The sequence below is a fragment of the Ornithorhynchus anatinus genome, chromosome 3 (assembly GCF_004115215.2).
Source record: "Ornithorhynchus anatinus isolate Pmale09 chromosome 3, mOrnAna1.pri.v4, whole genome shotgun sequence".
Classification (NCBI taxonomy): domain Eukaryota; kingdom Metazoa; phylum Chordata; class Mammalia; order Monotremata; family Ornithorhynchidae; genus Ornithorhynchus; species Ornithorhynchus anatinus.
In genome coordinates this window covers 117,371,477-117,392,001 of record NC_041730.1, presented here as the reverse complement: position 1 = coordinate 117,392,001, position 20,525 = coordinate 117,371,477, and the positions used below count along the sequence as shown (strand labels likewise).

General features: G+C 42.2%; 1 protein-coding gene across 19 annotated transcripts in view; it reads right to left on the bottom strand.

Moving 5' to 3' along the window:
- Positions 1-20,525, bottom strand: part of KCNMA1 (potassium calcium-activated channel subfamily M alpha 1) — an 879,166-nt gene that overhangs the window by 35,398 nt on the left and 823,243 nt on the right. For 10 of the 19 annotated variants that reach the window (XM_029059250.2, XM_029059251.2, XM_029059252.2 and 7 more), the window contains 3 exons: positions 16,877-16,990; positions 14,783-14,866; positions 10,363-10,493 (listed from right to left, as the gene is read on the bottom strand). In XM_029059250.2, coding sequence (XP_028915083.1) covers positions 10,363-10,493; positions 14,783-14,866; positions 16,877-16,990 — 329 coding nt within the window. The remainder of the gene's footprint in view (positions 1-10,362; positions 10,494-14,782; positions 14,867-16,876; positions 16,991-20,525) is intronic. The other 9 variants (XM_029059259.2, XM_029059261.2, XM_029059262.2 and 6 more) reach the window with 1 other exon arrangement.

Genomic DNA, 20,525 nt, shown 5'->3' with positions numbered 1-20,525 from the left:
TATATTGAACAAGATGCCACACAGGTAAGAGAATTCAGTGACAACATTCAATACTATCTTCCTGAAGGCATTCAACTCTGCATCATCCAGTCTCTCTGGGCACATGGTCTTTCCCTGCCTTGTTGCACCTCGAACTCGGTGAGTCCGATAGCCCTAAGCGATCGGTGTTTCTTGTCCGTAATCTGCAAGGTTATGGATGAACTGGATGGGGGAGTCAGAAATAATGAGAAGCAGCATGGCTCAGTGGAAAGAGCACGGGCTTTGGAGTCGGAGGTCATGGGTTCGAATCCCGGCTCTGCCACTTGTCTGCTGTGTGACTGTGGGCAAGTCACTTGACTTCTCTGTGCCTCAGTTACCTCGTCTGTAAAATGGGGATTAAGACCGTGAGCCCCACGTGGGACAACCTGATCCCCCTGTGTCTACCCCAGCGCTTAGAACAGTGCTCGGCACATAGTAAGCGCTTAACAAATACCAACATTATTATTATTATTATTATTAATTGATGGACTTTGGTCGCCTCTCTCCCAACTCCTCCCATGCTTCTCTCTGGTTCAGACTCCTCTTGGTGGTAGAACTGAAGTGAAAGAAAAGAACGGCAAGTGGGAACTTCACCTGTGATTTATTTTAACATCTGTTTCCCCTAATAGATCATAAGGTCCTTGAGGGCAGGGAACTTGCCTACTTACTCTCTTGTATTCTCCCTAGTGTTCAGTACAGTGCTCTGCACAGCAGAAGACTTACTTAAATACCATTGATCGAATAACTGATAGTTTTCCAGGTTCAGGAAAGAACATAGCTCAGAGCCCCAAACTTCTTCAGGCTAATAGCTGATCTGTAGCGCTTTGCTGACTCCCGAGAGGAAGTTCAGAATCATCGGCATGCCTTCTCGTGTCTCCAGGTAATTCAAATAGCTCGTTCCACCATGTCCTGTATGTCTCCATTTCCATGTAACATCGTTTCCTGTCTGTCTTTGCCTATGGAGGAATTGCCTGCTTGGGGTTTCACATCTGTGTAGAAGTTATGACTAAAGAGACCGATAGGGGAATGAGCGTTCTCTCCAAAGTTACTATCAGTGGAATGTGCACTTTGGTTGGGTCCTGTTGCCGTTGTTTTCAGTGCCTGTCTCTGGTTCTAGTTGTGGTTGGTGTCATGGAGTCCAGATGGCACCACAGAATTTAGGGTGATGTTTTCCAGTGTGTGTAAATATAGGCCCGTGTATTGGATAAAATTCCGAGCAGGGAAATGCAGGAAAGCATGAAACATGAAATTTTGAGTAAATGACCAAACCAACCAATTCCAATATGGATAATTGAGCCCGCAGTGCCACCTAGCCCACATTGTAGTGTTGTTGAAAGTGACGTTTCAGTGCTGCTTTCCAGTTTGCTCAAGCATTTTTTTTAAGTATAATTACCAGAGCTTATGTTTCACAGTTAATGCTGTCAAGCCTTTTAAACTAATTGGTCTTTTATAGAAAATTTAACTGGAAATTAACACATCTTTTAATAACATTGCTTTAACTTTAATGACATTTTGCCTTTCGTTTATAATTGCTCTAAAATTGTCATTTTCCATGTCATAGTTGCCATTTTTTATAGTTGCTAGTTTTCATGTTGTTTTTTTCCTATGAGCCAAGAGAATCGGTTGATGATTTTCATCTATTTTTGGCTTGGTTTAGTAGTACTAGGAGGTATTTCCTTATCATGCAGAATTCAGGCAAAGACCCAGGGTGCGTGTGCACAGACAAACACAACTGATTATTGCCAATCCTAAAATTGCTGCCATCGGCACTCATTAAGGTAACACTTTGACAAAACACTGAACTCTCTGAAGACACTGTTTTCTAACCACAAGCTTAGTTCAACCTGAACCCTTCAGACAGATAACAATAATAATAATAATAATAATCGTATTTGTTTTGCGCTTACTTTATGCCAAACCTCTTCTAAGCTCTGGAGTAGATACAAGGTCACAGTCTTAATCCCCATTTTACAGATGAGTTAACTGAGGCACAGAGAAGATAAGTGACTTGTCAAAAGTCCTACAGCTGATGTGGCAGAACCGGGATTAGAACCCATGACCTCTGACTCCCAAGCCTGTGCTCTTTCCACTAAGCCAGGCTGCTTCACCAATATATCATTCTAGAAGCCCGACTCTAACATCTTATTTCTCCAATCTACGAGTCGGAAATGACTCAATGACATTTCATTCCATCATATTTGTACTAAGCGCTTGGAAAATACAATTCAGCAATAAAGAGAGACAATCCCGGCCCATAGTGGGCTTTCAACCACTCTCCCTTCTGTGTCACTTATGCACTTGGGTCTCTACCCCTTTGAACACTTTGATATTCACTTCACTCCCAGCCCACAGCACTTGTGGGCATAGATTATACACTGCTGCTACTTCTAGCTGTAATTTAGTTTTAGATCTATCTCCCCCTCTAGACTTTAAGCTCCCTGTGGGCAACTACCAACTCTACTGTATTGCTTTCTCCCAGCTGCTTAGTACCGGACTCTGTATAGAGTAAGTGTTCAGTATATATATAGTAAGTGCCATTGATTGATTGTTTAACAGGTGCCCGGGGCCCAAATAAATGGTGGACTTGTGAAAGGTAAAAAACTTGTGTCTATCTCCTCCTGCCTTCAGGACATCTCCATCTGGATGTCCGCCCACCACCTAAAACTCAACATGCCTAAGACTGAGCTCCTTATCTTCCCTCCCAAACCCTACCCTCTCCCTAACTTTCCCGTCACTGTGGATGGCACTACCATCCTTCCCGTCTCACCTGCAACCTCGGTGTCATCCTTGACTCTGCTCCCTCATTCACCCCACACATCTAATCCATCACCAAAGCCTGCCGGTCTCACCTTCACACATTGCCAAGATCTGCCCTTTCCTCTCCATCCAAAATGCTACCTTGTTGGTACAATCTCTCATCACACCCCAACTGGATTACTGCATCAGCCTCCTTTCTGATCTCCCATCCTCCTGTCTCTCCCGGCTTCAGTCAGTACTTCACTCTGGTGCCTGTATTATCTTTTTACAGAAATGCTCTGGGCATGTCCCCCACCTCCTCCAGTGGTTGCCTATCAACCTTCATATGAAGCAAATACTCCTCACTATTGGCTTCAAAGCTCTCCATCAGCTTGTCCCCTCCTACCTCACCTCCCTTCTCTCCTTCTACAGCCCAGATCACACACTCTGATTCTCTGCCGCTAATCCCTCACGGTGTCTTGTTCCCGCCTGTTCCTCTGTCTACCCCCGGCCCACATCTTACCTCTGTCCTGGAATGTCCTCTCTCCTCACATCTGCCAAATTAGCACACTTTCCCCCTTCAAAGATTTACTGAAATCTCACCTCCTCCAGGAGACCTTCCCAGGTTGAGCACCCCTATTCCTCTGCTCCTCCTCCCCTCCTCATCGCCCCTACTCCATCCCTCTGCTCTACCCCACTCCCCACCCCATAACACTCGTATATATATATGCATATATTTATTATTCTATTAATTTTATTAACAATGTGTATGTATCTATAATTTGATTTATTTCGATGTTATTGATGCCTCTTGGTTTTATTTTGTTGTCTGTCTCCTCCCTTCTGTACTCTAAACCCATTGTTGGGTAGGGATTGTCTCTATCTGTTGCCGAATTGTACTTTCCAAGTGCTGAGTACAGTGCTCTGCACACAGTAAGCGCTCAATAAATATGATTGAATGAATGGTAGAGGGATGTCCTATAGCAAATTTATAGTCACAAGCCCTGCACCTAAGGCAGGGCTTAAGTATGCACCTAAGGCCTGTTGTGAAAATATTGTGGATTCTGCCTGCTTTGATGCACTTGCATTTTCTGACTTTTAAAAGTGGGCCCCTCGACCTGCAGGGATTGTGTGGGCTGCTTTGCTGTGTGACCTTGGGCGAGTCATTTTTCTTCTCTGGGCCTCTGTTACCTCGTATGTAAAATGGGGATTAAGAGTGTGAACCCATGTGGGACAGGGACTGTGATCAACCTGATTACCTCATATTTACCCCAGTGCTTAGAATAGTGCTTGGCACAAGGCAAGCACTAAATAAACACCATAGTTCATTTATTATCATTATTATTATTATTGTTATCATTATCATCCAGGGAAGTATGGGATGAGGTGGGGAGGACTGGTGCGGAGAGGAGAGGCAGCAAGAATATCAGGCTTAAAGGGGTTGTGCTCTTGGCTGAGTCCTGAGTGGGCTCAGATTGGCCTGGGGGAATCAGTGGTATTTATTAAGTGCTTATTGTGTGCAGAACACTGTACTTAGCACTCAAAAGTCTACTCAGTACAACCCAACCCCTAACATTCCATCGGCATGAAGGGACCATCTCAGTGAAAATTTGGCACCACTGTACTTTTTAATTAAAACATGCTTTCCAAAGCACATTTGCCTTATGTGAGTGAATGCAGGATGAGGAAGATAGGCTACTTGAGCTTTCTGATAATCTTGCACTGGAAATCACAGATGGTTTGTATATTGTTTTCTAAAATATCACTGTTGTAGTAAAGTGTGATCCATCAATCAATCAGCTGTATTTATTGAGCACTCACTGTAGAAGTGTTTGGGCGAGTACAATATAGGAGAGTTGGTAGACATGAGATAGAATGGGATCTAATATAAGCACCGGTTCTGTTCCATGAAGTATCTTTAACAGGACAACATGTATTCTTCTCTATTCTCAATCAATCAATCATTGATATTTATAGAGCAGAGTACTTTCCTAAGCACTTAGGACAGCATAATACAACAAAGTTGGTGAACACATTCCCTGCCTACAAAGGAGCTTACAGTCTAGAGGGGAGACACATTAAGATAAATAAATTATGGGTACAGATAGAAATGCTGTGAATCTGAGGGTGGGTTGAATATCAATATATATATCCCTCAATATATTTTGTTCTTCTAAAGTCTTCCCCTCCACAAAGGGGAGTTTTGAAAGCACAGATGCCAGTCCACTCTGATTACAGAGGGCTCCAGAGCCTGAGATAACTACCCTACCGTTGGCCAAGGGGAAGGGGAAGACAGGTGGCTGTCTTTTAGTATAGCTGCTTTCCAGGCTCTCCTAGACCATGCCAAAGACTAGCGGAAGAAGCTGCATGGCTTACTGGAAAAAGCACAGGCCTGATAGTCAGGAGACCTGTGTCTTGATGAACTTGACAAGTGCGAGCTTGGGAAAGTCACTAAATATCTCTGGGTCTCAGCTGTCTTATCTATAAAATGGGAATTAAAGACCTGCTCTTCCTCCATCTTAGACTTTGAGTCCCATCAACCAATTAGTCAGGCACTGTGTCCAATCTGATTTCACTGCTTCTAGCCCAGCACTGAGCATAAAGTTTGGCAATAATTAAGTGCTCAGCAAACACCACAGTTGTTATTAACAGAACAATAATAATTCCCTGCATGATTTCCTACTAGGCCAAGGGCATCTGCCTGCCTTCTTGGGCCAGTTGTGACAGACTTGGCAAAATGACCCTTTATTAAACTATTGAGAAAAAGCATTCTCTAAAGGGGTATTAAGTGGAACATATGCATTCAATATCTTTATGGTCTTAATTGTGAATGTTATTTGGCATTTGGAATGGGGAGGGTGAGTTTGGCATTTGCCACTTGCCCGTTGTGTGTCTCTTAATTTCTCGATGCCTCGGTTTCTTCATCTAAATGGTGATTCAAAACCCGTTCTCCCTCATGCTTACAATGTGAGCCCTGTGTGGGACAAGAACGATGTCCAACCTGATCACCTCTATTCAGTTCTGTGTTTGTCACATAGTAAGGATTGGTACATAGTAAGCATTTTACAAACACCACCATTATTATTATTATAAATAGCATTATTATTATTATTATCATTATGATTATAAATGGCAGCACCACCCTTCTGATAACTTAGTCTTCAAGTGGTGTAGGTGCCTGCATATTAAGGAATGGGTAACCAAGAATCTCTGAACCTCAGATTTGGCTTACAGCTTGGAGAACTACAGAGTTCTCTATTATGCTAGTCTCAGTTTCTTGGATTTGCTACATGGATGAGACCTCTACTTTACTGAGCTTCTGAGTATCCAGACAGGCCTTGCTATTTGTCTGCAGTGAAGAAGCAGAATGTGTCTCAAAGGGCTAAACAGGTGAATGGAAATATGGGTCAGAACAGCTTCTCTTCTTTCCACAAAAGGGAAGCAGTGGGGCAGCACTCAGAGAAGGTTGGTAAGTGGAAAATGCAGCAAGAAATAGACTTCTAAGGTCAAATGTTTTGATGGCAGAGGTCACCGCTTCTCTGCCAGTTGGGACCTTTGCACATAATAATGGATGCTGCTAGTGTCCAAGAAAAGAATGTCATCCTTCAGTTTTGACAAGAGTCAAAGGCTTAAGCACAAAGCCAGCTGCATCTACTGGTTGACAAGTGCCATTTGTGGTCACTGGATACTGGACTGAGAAATTAGATCATAACTGCCCTTGGATAGCACTGCAGTCCTGCCATCACTTCAGACTACAATCCTCAGCGTTTCATTACCAAAATGACTCAGACTACAAGGACGATCAGAAAACTTGTTGTCGTGGCTCTGAAACCAGTAACTGGAGTTTTAGTTGAATCTGCTTTTTGAATTTGCCTTAAAGAATGCACTTTCAAATTGTGATGGTCCATTCTGAGCTGTCTAGCCGTAAACATCATTATTCTCTCATAATGTACTTCTGCTGTTGATTAGCGAAATAAAGCCACAAAGTTGCATCTGTAACACCCCTATCTGTTACTCGAAGAATGCCTGGCATAAATAGACAGATTATCCCTTCATCAGATGGAAGCAGGACCCAGCAGGAGTTGAATTACAAAAGACAATGTTCAGTGAATGTTTAGACACCTGATTAAATGGCAATTCTGGGAAGAGTGCTAGAAAAAAGAAATTATGAAAATTGAAATGGACTTGTGTTTAAATGTGGTTTGTGAATGCCTGCCTAAACTGGAATGCTGATCTCAGGCTTCCGTTGCCTGGAAGTCTCTCACTCACAATGGATATTTATTCTGTCCCTTTCTTAGCTGCTTTTAATTACCGCTTCTATCCTCAATTCTTTACTAATCCCCAGCCTCTTCTGAAAAAACAGAGTCGCCAATTTACACTGAATTGTTATCTAGAAATCTAGCTGTTTTTTGAACCAGACCTGATTCCAAAACCTCACTTTGGAACGCCTCCACTCCAGGTAATGAAAACCTGTCCTAAAATGTCAACCCACAGAAGCAGACTAATTAGTCACGAGTGAGTTAAGAATGACTTAGATCACCTTTAACAATTCAGAGGTTTCCTCACATTCTTACCTGAATAGGAAGTCTTATAAGAATAGATTATCTGGAGGATTTCTGATACAATGTCAAGTCCAAAAAGAATGACTTTTCCCAAAATGTTACATCTGGGTATGCTCACAACTGAGACAGAAAAAGGAAAGGCTATGCATCTATGGAGATATTGTTGAACATATATACTGAAAATACTGTATCCTTAGGTGTATATGTCATGTTTATGAAAAGACAATTTTGAAGACTGTCCATGGGCTCCCGAAGTCCCGCCCTATCAAACAAAAGCTCCTTTCAAGTGGTGTTAAGGCTCTCCAACAACTCATCCAATCTTACCTATCCAGTATTCTCTATGCGCTATTATCCAGTTTGTTCTTCATATTCTTCCCAAGCTACCTTTCTGACTGTATCACCTCTCTCTCAATTCTCCCACTTTCCATCCCTTAAGGCCCACTCTCCCCCTTGATGGGAACTTCCTCCTGCTCCACATTCAAAGAGAAGCCACCTGGCTTAGTGGATAGAGCACGGGCCTGGCAGTCAGAAGGACCTGGGTTCTAATTCTGACTCCACCACATGTCTGCTGTGTGACCTCGGGCAAGTCACTTCACTTCTCTGCGCCTCTGTTACCTCATCTGTAAATGGGGTTTAAGAGTATGGGACAGGGACTGTGTCCAACCTGATTACCTTGTATCTGCTCTAGCACTTAGAACAGTGCTTGGCATGTAGTAAGCACTTAACAAGTATCATGATTATTATTATTCAAAGATCAGCTAAGATCCTACCTTCTCCATCAACCTTGTCTGATTATTCCCAGCACTCTAACAGATGCAAACCCAGCAGCCATTACTAGAGGTTAATGTTCTCATTGCAGACACCACAGTACCTTTGTGGGTATATTTACTCAACTGCTCAACTGTCTTGCCTTGCTTTATGCTGGAGAGTCTTCTCTAACCCAAAGTGACACCAAAGACTCATCTCTCCCAGAATGCCCCACCTCCATCTGCAATTGTACCGGCAGTGAATCCATAGTTTTCTTGGTAAAAATACAGAAGTGGCTTACCACTGCCTCCTTCCATGCAGTCAACTTAAGTGTCTGCCTTCGACTCTCTCCCATTGGCAGTGCTTGCTTTGTGCCCCTGCCCAAGCTAGGAGTGGAATCGATTTTCCTCTGCTTGACTCTTCCTTCTGTAGTGGAGGCTGGTAGAGTACTGGAAACTCTTCAGGAGTGACCCTGAGAGGGGTTACTCAGTTGTAGATTCACTTATTGATTTTGACATCTATTTCTAAACAATTTTATGTCTGTCCCAATTCGAGAATAAACTCTTTGTCGGCCAGGAATGTTTCACTTCTTTCTTTTTTGTACTTCTCAAATACCTGGAACCAAGTGGGTGCTCAATAAATATTAATAGCATGACTTCTCAGAGAAGATATGGATTGGAATTTTCTTTGGCCTACTTGGTACTCAAGGGAAATGAGCCAATTCCAGTTTTTAACCAGTGGCTCCCCTTTACCAGGCAGAGAAAAGTCTGCTGCTGAGGATCTCATTCACAGTTCTTTGAAAGCATGCAGAACTCTATTTCCATGAAGCAGTTTGATTTAAAATGGACATCTGAAGAAGAGATGCTAATGAGAAATGTTTTCCAGGTTTGTTTGACTTCTTTTTTGATCTAATGGGACATTACATAGATCTAAAAAATATCGCTTAGTATACTGCTCTGCACACAGTAAGCACTCAATAAATATGATTGAATGAATGAATAAACATTTTAAGTCAATCACAGCAACAACAGAGTCTTAAAATATCTTTATCAGGATCAGAGGTAAAGTGAAATTTCTAAAGGGATGAATTTGGGAAATAATTTTTAAGTATATTTAATTTTAAGTATATTAGGCATAGTTAATGGAGTTCAACATAAGCTGTTTGTGCAGGTCCCTTCACTAATTCCAGCCCTCTTACCAATATGCCAGTGCTGAGAACATTGAGCATTACTCCCCATGAGAGGCTCTTTGGTGCTGGTAAAGCTGACTGCTAGCTATGGAGTTTGGTCTGGTATCTGTAGAATAGGTCTCGGTCAGCTGATAGGGAATCCCCTCTGCTCTGGTTTGGAAAACATACCCAGAATAAACCCTCATTGCCCCTATTCACCCTTCCCTTGACATCACCTATGCACTTGACTTGGATCTTTATCACTTAAGCACTTGTTATTCATCTCAGCCTCAGCCCCACAACACTTTTGTACATTTCCTTAGGCTCTGAGATGTCTCTTATCTGCAATTTATTTTACTGTCTCTCCCTCTAGACCAAGGGCAAGAATCATGTCTGCCAATTTGTTGTGCAGTACTTTCCCAAGTGCTTAGCACAGTTCTCTGTACACAATAAGCACTCAATAAATACCATTGATTGATTAATTGAGGACTCTCCTGAGATCATTTTAGACTGTCTTTGAAAGGACTCTAGTGGATGGTTGACTCTTTTTCCCCTTTTATCCCACTTTTTGTTCCTTAAATAAAGGAAACAACATAAGCAATTTGAAAACTATTTGGTGTTAGGGATAATAAGTTAGGATCATCATCCTGAAGCCATCATTCTCTCTTTTTTCATATGCTTTGACCCCTTATTGATGAGGACGATGATGATAATGATAATAATAATAAAAACAATTTAATAGCTGTGGGATTTGTTAAGTGCTATCTAGATCCCTAACACTGTACTAAATGTTGGAGTAGATAAAAAAAGAATTAGGTTAGACATAGTCCCTGTCCCACATAGGAACCTCAGTCTAAGGAAGAGTGAAAACAGGTAATGAATCCCAATTTTTTCGATGAAAAAACTGAGACCCAGTGAAATGAAACAACTTGCACAAGGTCACACAGCCAGCAAGCTGCAGATGCAGAATCAGAAGCCAGGTCCTCTGTTTCCCAGGTCCGTGTTTTTTCCACTATTTCACATGGTTCCCTTACCCTCCTGTCATTCCTCCTTTACCGAATTGCACTTTGAGCAGGATAACACTGTTGTGATACTCTGGGAGAGAGAGGAGGGGGGTCAGAATTTACTCACCGCACTCATTAGGGAGTCCAACACACTGACAGCAAATGCCGTCCCACAGGCAAATGGCTGTGTGAGGTACAGTTCGGTATCAGGATCGTCGTCGTCATCTTGGTCCAAAAACTGAACATTAGTATCATTCACTGGAAAAGTCATAGAACACTGATTAGTCTTTGGTGCACTGGCCACCAGAGTTACAAGAGGTAAGTTGGCCTAGAAAGAGTCAGCTGAGTCTTTGACGTCACTGAAAATGAAATCAAGATGGAAGTGAAATGGGTATGGAAAAAAATTAAAATCTGCTGTTGGCTCAACAGTGGCTCTCCTAGTGCTTGGAGAATACAGCAGGCAAGCCTCTGGGTCCCCAGATTGCACTCCATTGAGGATAATTTCAGTTGCTGCCAATGTTTTATTTTGGAAAGGTCTGAGGATAATGGCCAAGTGGCAAAGCCCCCACTTTGGAGGCTGCAATCCCCAGACAATATACACAGATGCTTTTGGACACTACAGTCCTGAGAATCATTCCAGCTGCAGAGGCAGGATCCAGACTCTATTACAAAAACCTGGGATCATCACCAGGCCTGGTATGAGAATGTCAAAATGACACAGGCTGGGGGTATCCAAACTGGTGTGGAATAAAAAAGCATTCACTGGCTGTGTTCAAAAGCCATAGATAGGACAGAGACTCAGCCTTATCCCTGTTAAGCCTCTGGTTCCATCTCAAGTCTGGGTCAAAAGCCCAAGTTGGGCACATAGCTAGACCTGGCTGCTTTCCAAGTTAAATGCTTTGCATTCTGATTTGGATGTGGTTACCAGAGTTTTTCCTTTCCCTTTTCAACAGCTTAATCTTTTATGAAATTCTTCTTAAGCAGACTCAGTGTTTGATGCTGCTATTTCATTTCCACATGAGGACTCCTCAAGGACTCCTCAGGCATGAAAGTGCAGACTGATTGGCTGTGTCACTGAGATGTCTTTAACTTATTAAAAATTAAATGACAAATTAATTTCAATTCCCATCTTGGGTTGGGAAATTATCAGTTTTGCAGAGCAAGTTTGAAAAGAAAAAGCACTGCTGATGCCTGAAGTAATTATTGTGTTTTAAGGCGCAAGCCAATAAAGTTTCCCATTCCTTCCTGACTTCAAGAACTGCTCTTCTTTTTAAGAGACAATTTTGCTCTCAGTGACATTATTAACTCTAGTATTTAATTCCCTTAGGTTTGGTTTTGTTTGAACTCTCCTTCACACTCCTGTATACATGTCTGTTCTGTTCATTATATCGGTACTTGAATTGTAAATATGTTTCTGCCTTTCCCCCACATTAAAATGCACGTTCCTTGAGGGCAGGGAAGGCACTGCTTTGTTATTTTATACTTCCCAAGTAGCTAGTACAGTGCTCCACATCAGGTGGGTGCTCAGTAAATGTTTCTACTCTTTCTACTGCTATTTTGGAGAGAAGGGCAAAAGATGACTTTAAATTTTTAAGGCTATTGTACTCTTTCCTTAGAGAAAGAGTTACAATATCTTGCAGTTTCTGTCATCTGAAATCAGAAGCCAGCTTGATCCTACCGTTAGATCAAACCCCCAACTTTCTGAGTGTGCCCAGACAAACCTCTTCCTTCTGTTCCTCCTCCTTCCACTGGACCTGCTCATTCATGACACATTAACAGCGTGGCAAAGAAGATCAGGCATATAGATTGTAAGCCCCTCATGGGCAGCCAGTCACTGCCTCTAAGTCAGTTGCATCGTATCCTCCCAAGTGCTCAGTAGAGTGCTCTGCACTCAGTAAATACCAGTTTGACTTAGAGATTCTTGATGATTCATACTAATGACAGCCAAATGCTCCATATATTAGCAAACAACTGGGAATGACTGAAAAAAATGATATAAACATCAACTGGAGTGTGAGACTAAATGCACTTTGCTCATTATTCTGATGAGCAGAGTTCAGTTTTAATTACCGATAACTCATGGTACATGAGTCAATTTGCTGTAATAAGCTTTATGAAATGAAGAGTGTCTTTGAATGTGAGCCCCCTTGACAGCTCCTACGGATTAAATCTTTGCCAAGAAAAGGGAGGAGACTGTTGGGATTTAGGGAAGAAAAACTGGGATTGTTCTATCCCATTACAGGCTACAGACCCAAGACAGATATTTAAGAAGCTACTTTCCTTGACATATAGAAGCGAAGTTGCCAGCAAGATTATCTAGTTCTAGATGGGCACTCATTCGCGTTGTGGGTTCCAGAATTGAAAAGGGATGTGGAAAAGATGGAGTACAGGAAGTGGAAAAAATGGTTCATGGAAAAAAAGTCAGAAGTCTGGGATTTTACTCTGGAAAGAAGCCCAAAAGTAGATTTAGTAAAAATTTTAAAATTAATGAAACATAGACGATGTTGACCAAAATCCTCTCCATTTTCATGGAACAGGATGAAATGGAGCTTGAATTGTGGCACTCCAAATTTAAGCTTGCTAGAACAAGGATCGTTCAATCAGTGTAAGCTGTATGTAAGATAGCAGCTGAGGAGGGTGAACAATAGGAAAGCGAAGGCCCGACTTGCCTCTTAAAGGCCCATCCTCAGCACTCATGTTCAAAGGTACATTCCGTTTACATATTTCATTTATACATTTCTCTGTTCTTCAATTATTTGTTCAGGAGCTTTTGTCCTACTGCATTTCGACTGCTTCCTTTATACTTATACTTCCTCTGGTTTTCCCTATGTGGAAATAACTTTCATCTGCTCCGAGCACTTTTTTTTAAGGTATTTGTTAAGCGCTTGCTATGTACCAAGCACTGTACTAAGTGCAGGGTTGATACAAGCTAATCATGTTGGAAACAGTCTGTGTCTCACATGGATCTCAGAGTCTAATCCCCATTTTACAAATGAGGCAACTGAGGCATAGAGAAGTCAAGTGACTTGCTCAAAGTGACACAGCAGGAAGTGGCAGAGCTAGGATTCAAACCCAGGTCCTTCTGAATTCCAGGCCCAACCATCTTCTAGGCCACCCTGCTTCCTGAAGGGAGGGAACTCGCACTGTACTTTCCCAAGGACTGAGGGGGCTTAATTGGTGATCTGAACAATTGACTGATATACAGCCTTTAGTTGCTCAGTAAATACTGGATGACTGAAAGAGGTCTTTTCAATACAGGTGAGAATTCTGGGTCTCACATATGCTTCAATTGTGAATCTGCTGTCAGAGGAAGGACTATCTATAATCCTGTTGTCTCAGAGTGTCTGCTGTCTCTGTGAGACTGGGAAATCTAGTTCACCTGTCCAAGGTCTCAGCACGATGCACTGAACAATAGAAGAGGCTGATTCAGTTTTAGGCCCAAGACAGAGATATTATAGGACTTGGTTGGATTTTGTCTTCTGATAAATAGCCACATCTGCAATAATGCAGTGCAGAATGGTTGACAATTTATTCTTCCGTTTCTGGACACATTACCAGGAAAATTACCACCTGTAAAGTCCATTCCCTGTCTTGAAATATATTTTGGACCAAGAAAATGGAGTGTTAGTTTCATTTGCCATTGCAAGGAAAGGTGCTCTTTCCCAGTAGCACTTTTACTACCTACATCGGTCAAAGTTGTGAGGCTGATCTCTGATTCTTACACATGCTGCCGAATTGTTTGGTAGCCGATGTCATTAATCAAGTCATGGCCAATCTTGTGTGAACTCTATTAATCAATCATGCAGCTGTAGCTTTACTTGGTGCCTTTATCTTCTTGATGTGAATCTGCTCTGAATTTCCTAGCAAGGTCCTTGAGTTTGACAGGACTGAGCTTCAGAGTGCAGAATGGCACCACAGTGGTTGCTAATCTAACACTTCCCAGCTCTCTTGAAATCTGGCTTTAGTGAGAAAGCACCTCCCAGGAGCTTGGCTGCTTTCATAGCTTCAGGACCTTTCCTCCCGAGAGAAGGCCCAGCGAAAAAGCAAAATAAAGTAATAATAAAGGAAAACAAACAGCTGAAGGGAAGGCATGATCAGGGGTTTTATTTTTTGCTTCGTATACTTCTTGGACTCCCTATGAGAGCCGTGAAGATACGTCAGTCAAACTGACAGTGGGATGGAGGTAAATAGAAGTCGTGGGGAAGGAAGAGAGGAAAGAGAGATGGAAGGAGGAAAGAAGAAGGCGTGGGGGGGGTCCAGGCCAAAGAAAAAATATACTGGTGCAAAGATGCCATGGAAACAGCTGCCAGATCAGACAGGTGTGATCAAAGCCTTACTGATGCTGCGTGAAAAAAAAAATCATTAAGAAAAGCCAGAACAAGACTGTCGATTCTAATCAGAACCACAAATAAAATACATTCAAAGCAGTGCCGTGAGGGTAGTCCCTCTGTTACAGCCAGAGAAATAAAGTACAAGCTGATGACTGTCAGAACACCAACAACCGAACAAAAGAGGACACCGACGTGAAGGAAAAAGGTACTTCTTACCCAGTTCAGTTATCATTAGAATGTGGGTCCCACTGTTTTTTTCCTGACTGATTGAAACCAAAGGCAGAAGTTTGCCAGGTTTAGCTAATAGGGTACAGCAATGATGAGGTCGGGGGGAGAAGGAGGGAGGTAGGGGAAAGGAAAGAAAGTACAGAAAGAGAAAAAAAAGTGAGGGAATGAACAGGCCATGTTCTAAAAAAAAAAGGACGAAGGACCACATATCAAATTTGAATTTGCCATTAAAAAAAAGAAATACAGGAACTCCCCTACTTCACGGTACCATCCGGTTACACACAAAGGCACAGCCGCACCAAGAGTCAGAGCTGAGTGGCCGGTAGGAAACACTACGAGCAAAGGCCTAGCAGTTAAGGCCTACTATCATTATTATTTTGTTTTTCACAACCAGTGACACTCTAACTTAGAAAATAATCTTAAAAGGACTCAGCTTGTACTGAAGAGTATGGCATATACTAGAATTGAATCTAGCAGGAAGGAAAATGTGGTTTAGTTATTCCTTTAAGTAGCATGTGTTTTCACTACCTGTTTCCGTTGGAGCACGATTGGGAAATCAGGACACTTCCCTCCCATGATGCACATCTGTCTGGCTAGATTACTATGGGATTGGCAGAGGAAACAATTGAGCTCATTCACATGACACCAGTATAGGCGAGATTAGATGAAAGTTTTCCTTAGTGCAAAATTTGTCAAGAATTTTAACACTGTATTAGAGCATTGAATACATTACACACTCTCCCCTGCACTGTAATATTAGCAAGTAATTGTGAGGTTCTCCACTAGACTGAAAGTTCCTGGAGGGCAGGGATCATGTAGACAGTAAGCTCCTTGAAGGCAGGGATCACATCTGTCTACTTTAGTCTACTGTACTCTCCCAAACATTTAGTACAGTACTCTCCACACATTAATTGTTCAATAAGTGCCTTTCATTTTCGCATGCCAACTCTATGCCAACTCCCAAATGCTTAGTACAGTGGTCTGCCCATAGGAAGCATTCAATAAATACCACTGATTGGTATTTCACAAACAGTGAAAATCCCAGTGCAGACAAGAGACTTTTTGAGAGACATCCTCTAGTGGAATATCTATTTTTGACTTGAATCGGCCCAGAACTAAACAAATGTTGCAGGGATTGCTTGGCAGCAAACCTATTATTTTTGGAGCCAGTTACCACTAGTAAAATATGGTCTCGATTCAGCACAGCTATCTGATTACAGGCTGAATGACAGGCATTTTTTACCCACCCCCGGGACCGTCTCCCTACCCTGATGCCTCCTTGGGAAGGTCTGAGAAAGTGTTATCAAACTTTTAACCCAAGAGACGCAATAAGCAGATATGCAGGGAAAGATATTATATACAAAAATGCTAGCTCAAATGCCTGCCTTCTGTTGTCTAAAATATGAGGAGGTACTTGAATGACTGAATGGTAAGAAAGGGTCCTATGGTGGAAAACAAAATAGAACTGTTTTTTTTCCAGATTGTTCCCAGGAACAACAGATTGGAGCAAATCACAAAATATGGGCAGAAAAGAAGAAATAAGGGCACATTAGGCCCCCTAGTTGTAAGGTAGATTCCTGGCCCAATCAGGATCCTAGTCTAAGAACAATTTCACAGGTGAGAAGCAAACAAGAACTGTCGTACATTACCTCAAATGGGAAATCAGGTAAATTACAGGGATTATGACAGAATGAATTAGTCTCGAGTCCCCTTTAGCCTGACTGAAAATGGAGCTGCTTCCTTTCATGTCATTCAAAACAGATGAGTTTGAGAACTCATTTTTCTTGAAGAGGTATTTCTCCTGCCCTTTGCAGTCATCATCACTGTGCTGTACCATTCAATGATATTTATCAATCAGTGGCATTTACTGAGCACTTACTGTGTTCAGAGCTCCGCACTAAGAACTTGGAAGAGTACAATACAGTAGAGTTGACAAACATGATCCCTGCCCACGAGGAACTTAGAGGCTACAGGATAAGATTCCAACCTTCAGACTACAGTCTAGGTACATAAGAATTATGAGGCTTTCACAATTAGGGAAATAAACATATTTTAGGACTTTGTCCTCCCATTCTCCCTTACCCAGCTCAGTAATGATGGGGATATTGACTCCGGTTGTGATGGATGGCTGACGTAACATCCCATGGACTGGGCTGTTGTCGGGAGACGATCTATCCATCCCTGGTGGCGTGAACCCTGCAGAATCAAATGGAAAGAAGAGGCAAAGAAAGAAAAACAGCACATTAGAGGTTGCAGAGTGTTTGACACTTTATTCTGCTAAGAATCAGTCATGACAGTAACTAGAATAGTTACAATTTGAAGTAGTGATGTAAATAAAGTATCTCTACCTGGAGGTATTTTTCAAAATGTCAAAGGATGATGCAGTGATTGTTTTAATAAAACTGTGGTATTTGTTAGGTGCTTACTATATGCAAGAACTGAATTAAGTGCGGGGGTAGATACAGGTTTATCAGGTCCCACGAGGGGCTCGGAGAGTAAGTAGGAGGGCAAACAGATATTGAATTCCCATTTTGCAAATGAGGGAACTAGGGCACAGAAGTTGAATGACTTGCTAAAGATCACACAGTAGATAAGTGGCAGAGCTAGGACTAGAACCTCTGACTTTCAAGCCCATCGGTCCCTGAGTCAATTGCCAATCCTAAAGTCATCAATATAATGTTGGGGTCAGGTCATAAACAAGACAACAGAACTGAATGATTAAAAAAATACATTTCTTAATTCAGACCTTGGGAGATGAAAATGTGAGTCTAGGTTGTAACAAACCTAAAAGAATGGTTTCAGTATGATATTTATAATAATAATAATAATAATTATGGTATTTGTTAAGTGCTCCCTACATGCAAAGTGCTGTTCTAGGCACTGGAGCAGATAGAAGGAAATCAGGTTGTCCCATGTGGGGCTCACAGCCTTAGTTCTCACTTTAAAGATGAAGTAAAGTGAGGCACAGAAAAATTAAGTGACTTGCCCAAGGTCACACAGCAGACAAGTGGTGGAGGTGGGTTTGGAACCATGTCCTCTGACTCCCAAGCCTGTGCTCTTGCCACTAGGCCATGCTGCTTCTCTATTTATACTTCTTTATACTATTTCTAAAAAAGATCCTAAAACAATTTGATTTATTCACAAAAATTAATTCCATGCAAATTGACCTATCTAGGCATTCCTAGTGATATTACATGAGCCTCCAGGTGTTCAGTCCCATTGACAATGTGTGGGAGACTTTGGCATATTCAATATTGAAGAATCAGGTCAGCTTTCAGTCTATTGGCAGTTTAGACTTTGAGGTTTAGGAGTGCATAAATTAATTCTTAGCTACGAGTTGTAATTGGTAGCCAAGAGATGATTGACTGCTAATCCCTTCTTGTTAATAACAAAGAGGTTTTTTTTTTTCTGCTCAAACTCTTTGGTTCGGGTCGAAACAGATGCACCTCAGGGTTCCTACAATTCTGGGTCCTCCTGGCTCTGAAGATCTGTGGAAAGCTGAGTAAGTTCTGGACACCATGGGAGATAATCTGTGTCCAGAGGGACCATGATCTGAACCCTAGTGCAACCTGGTATGGCCTATTGGAAAGAGCACAGACCTGGAATCCAGTGGACCTGGGTTCCAGTCCCATCACTGATGGGTGATCATGGGTCAGCCACTTAACTTCACTGTACCTTATTTTTCCCAACTGCAGAATGGGAATTCAATATCTGTTCTCCCTACTACTCAGACTGTGAGCACTTTGTGGGACAGGGAATTCATCGAACCTGATTAACTTGTATCTACTCTTATGCTTAGAACAGTGTTTGACACACACTAAGCACTTAACAAATATAATAGCAATAATAATAATAGAACTATGAGTCCCAGACACAAACCCTTCAGATTCATTGGATCCACGAGTCTCTGACGAGTTCTTGTGATGCCTCATTCACAAACACAAACCTCTGCTTTTCTCTCCTTCCTCATTGTTTTTCTCCCTCTTTCTCCCTGAACCTCAAATAATGTTTTAAGTCAGTACATTTCAGAAATGACCCCAAAGATTTGTGAAGAAACTACATCAGGCCAAATGAATTATTGTCCTCTCCTTGGTTTGTTTCCTTGTGGTGCACTCTGACATTTAATTGTAACCAAAAGACCATATAAAGCTCAGGGAAGAATTTTCAAAGGTTCTCACAGACTTTTCTCCTGTTTCTCATCCTCCCTCTCCAGCTAGTAAAGGAAACTGAAAAAAAAAGTGGTTGAGCTTTAAAGGAAACTGAAAAAAGTGGTTGAACTTCTTTTGTTTCCTTTACTGGTGACTCTTCTTTGCCTTACCCTATAACTGTGGGTTTTTTCATCGACTCAATTCTGGGTTCTCTGCTCTTCTTGCTCACATTTATCGACTTTTACTATGACTCACATCATTTCAGCTATCACCACTAAGAGGAAGACAAACTTGGTGCCATTTTGAACACATCTCTTACATATAAATCTCTAAATCCTTTCAGACCTTCTATAATGTTTCCTTCCTCTCCACCCTTACCACTGACACTCTGTCAAGCCCTCACATCTACTAACTAAACTACAGCTGAACAGCTGTTTCACTTGTGACTTCACCTGGACCTCTTGTCCTATGCCACCAAGTCGTCTCTGACCCATAGCGACGGCATGGACACATCTCTCCCAGAACGCCCCATTCTCCATCTTGCAATCGCTCTGGTAGTGTATCCACAGAGTTTACTCGGTAAAAGTATGGAAGTGTTCTACCATTGCCTCCTTCTACACAGTCAACTCGAGTGTCCACCCTTGACTCTCTCCCATGCCGCTGTTGCCCAGCCCAGGTGATTTTTGACTTGTAGCAGATTGCCTTCCACTCGCTAGCCACTGCCCAAGTTAGGAATGGAAATAACGTTGGTATTTGTTAAGCGCTTACTATGTGCTGAGCACTGTTCTAAGTGCTGGGGTAGACACAGGGGAATTAGGTTGTCCCACGTGGGGCTCACAGTCTTAATCCCCATTTTACAGATGAGGGAACTGAGGCACTGAGAAGTGAAGTGACTTGCCCAAAGTCACACAGCTGGGAAGTGGCAGAGCTGGGGTTCGAACCCATGACCTCTGACTCCAAAGCCCGGGCTCTTTCCAGTGAGCCACGCTGCTTCTCGTGAGCCACGCTGCTTCTCAGAGGAAATGCCTCTGCTTGACTCTCCCTCCCATAGTTGAGACTGGTAGCCAACTGGAAACTAGAGAACTAGATAAGCAGCGTGTCTCAGTGGATAGAGTTCGGGTTTGGGAGTCAGAGGCCATGGATTCGAATCCCGGCTCTGCCACTTGTCAGCTGTGTGACCATGAGCAAGTCACTTCACTTCTCTGTGCCTCAGTTCCCTCATCTGTAAAATGGGGATTAACTGTGAGCCTCACATGGGACAACCTGATCACCCTGTATCTACCCCAGTGCTTAGAACAGAAAACAAAAAAAAACCTCTCCAGGTGCGACCCTGAGAGGGGTCCTGGGGCATCTGCTCTCTTCAAAATATATCATATATATAGCTGCATGCATCATCTTTTAAATTGTCCTCTTCAAGGACCTCCAACAGCACTTCCTCTTACATAAAACAGAAGCATCTTAACCATTGGTTTCAAGGCAATTCCTCAGATCCCCCCCCCAAACTTCCCTATACAGTCTCTTTTAACACTAGACTTCTAATCACATTTCCTTCCCTTTAAAAGAACTCCTTTCTCAGCATTAGC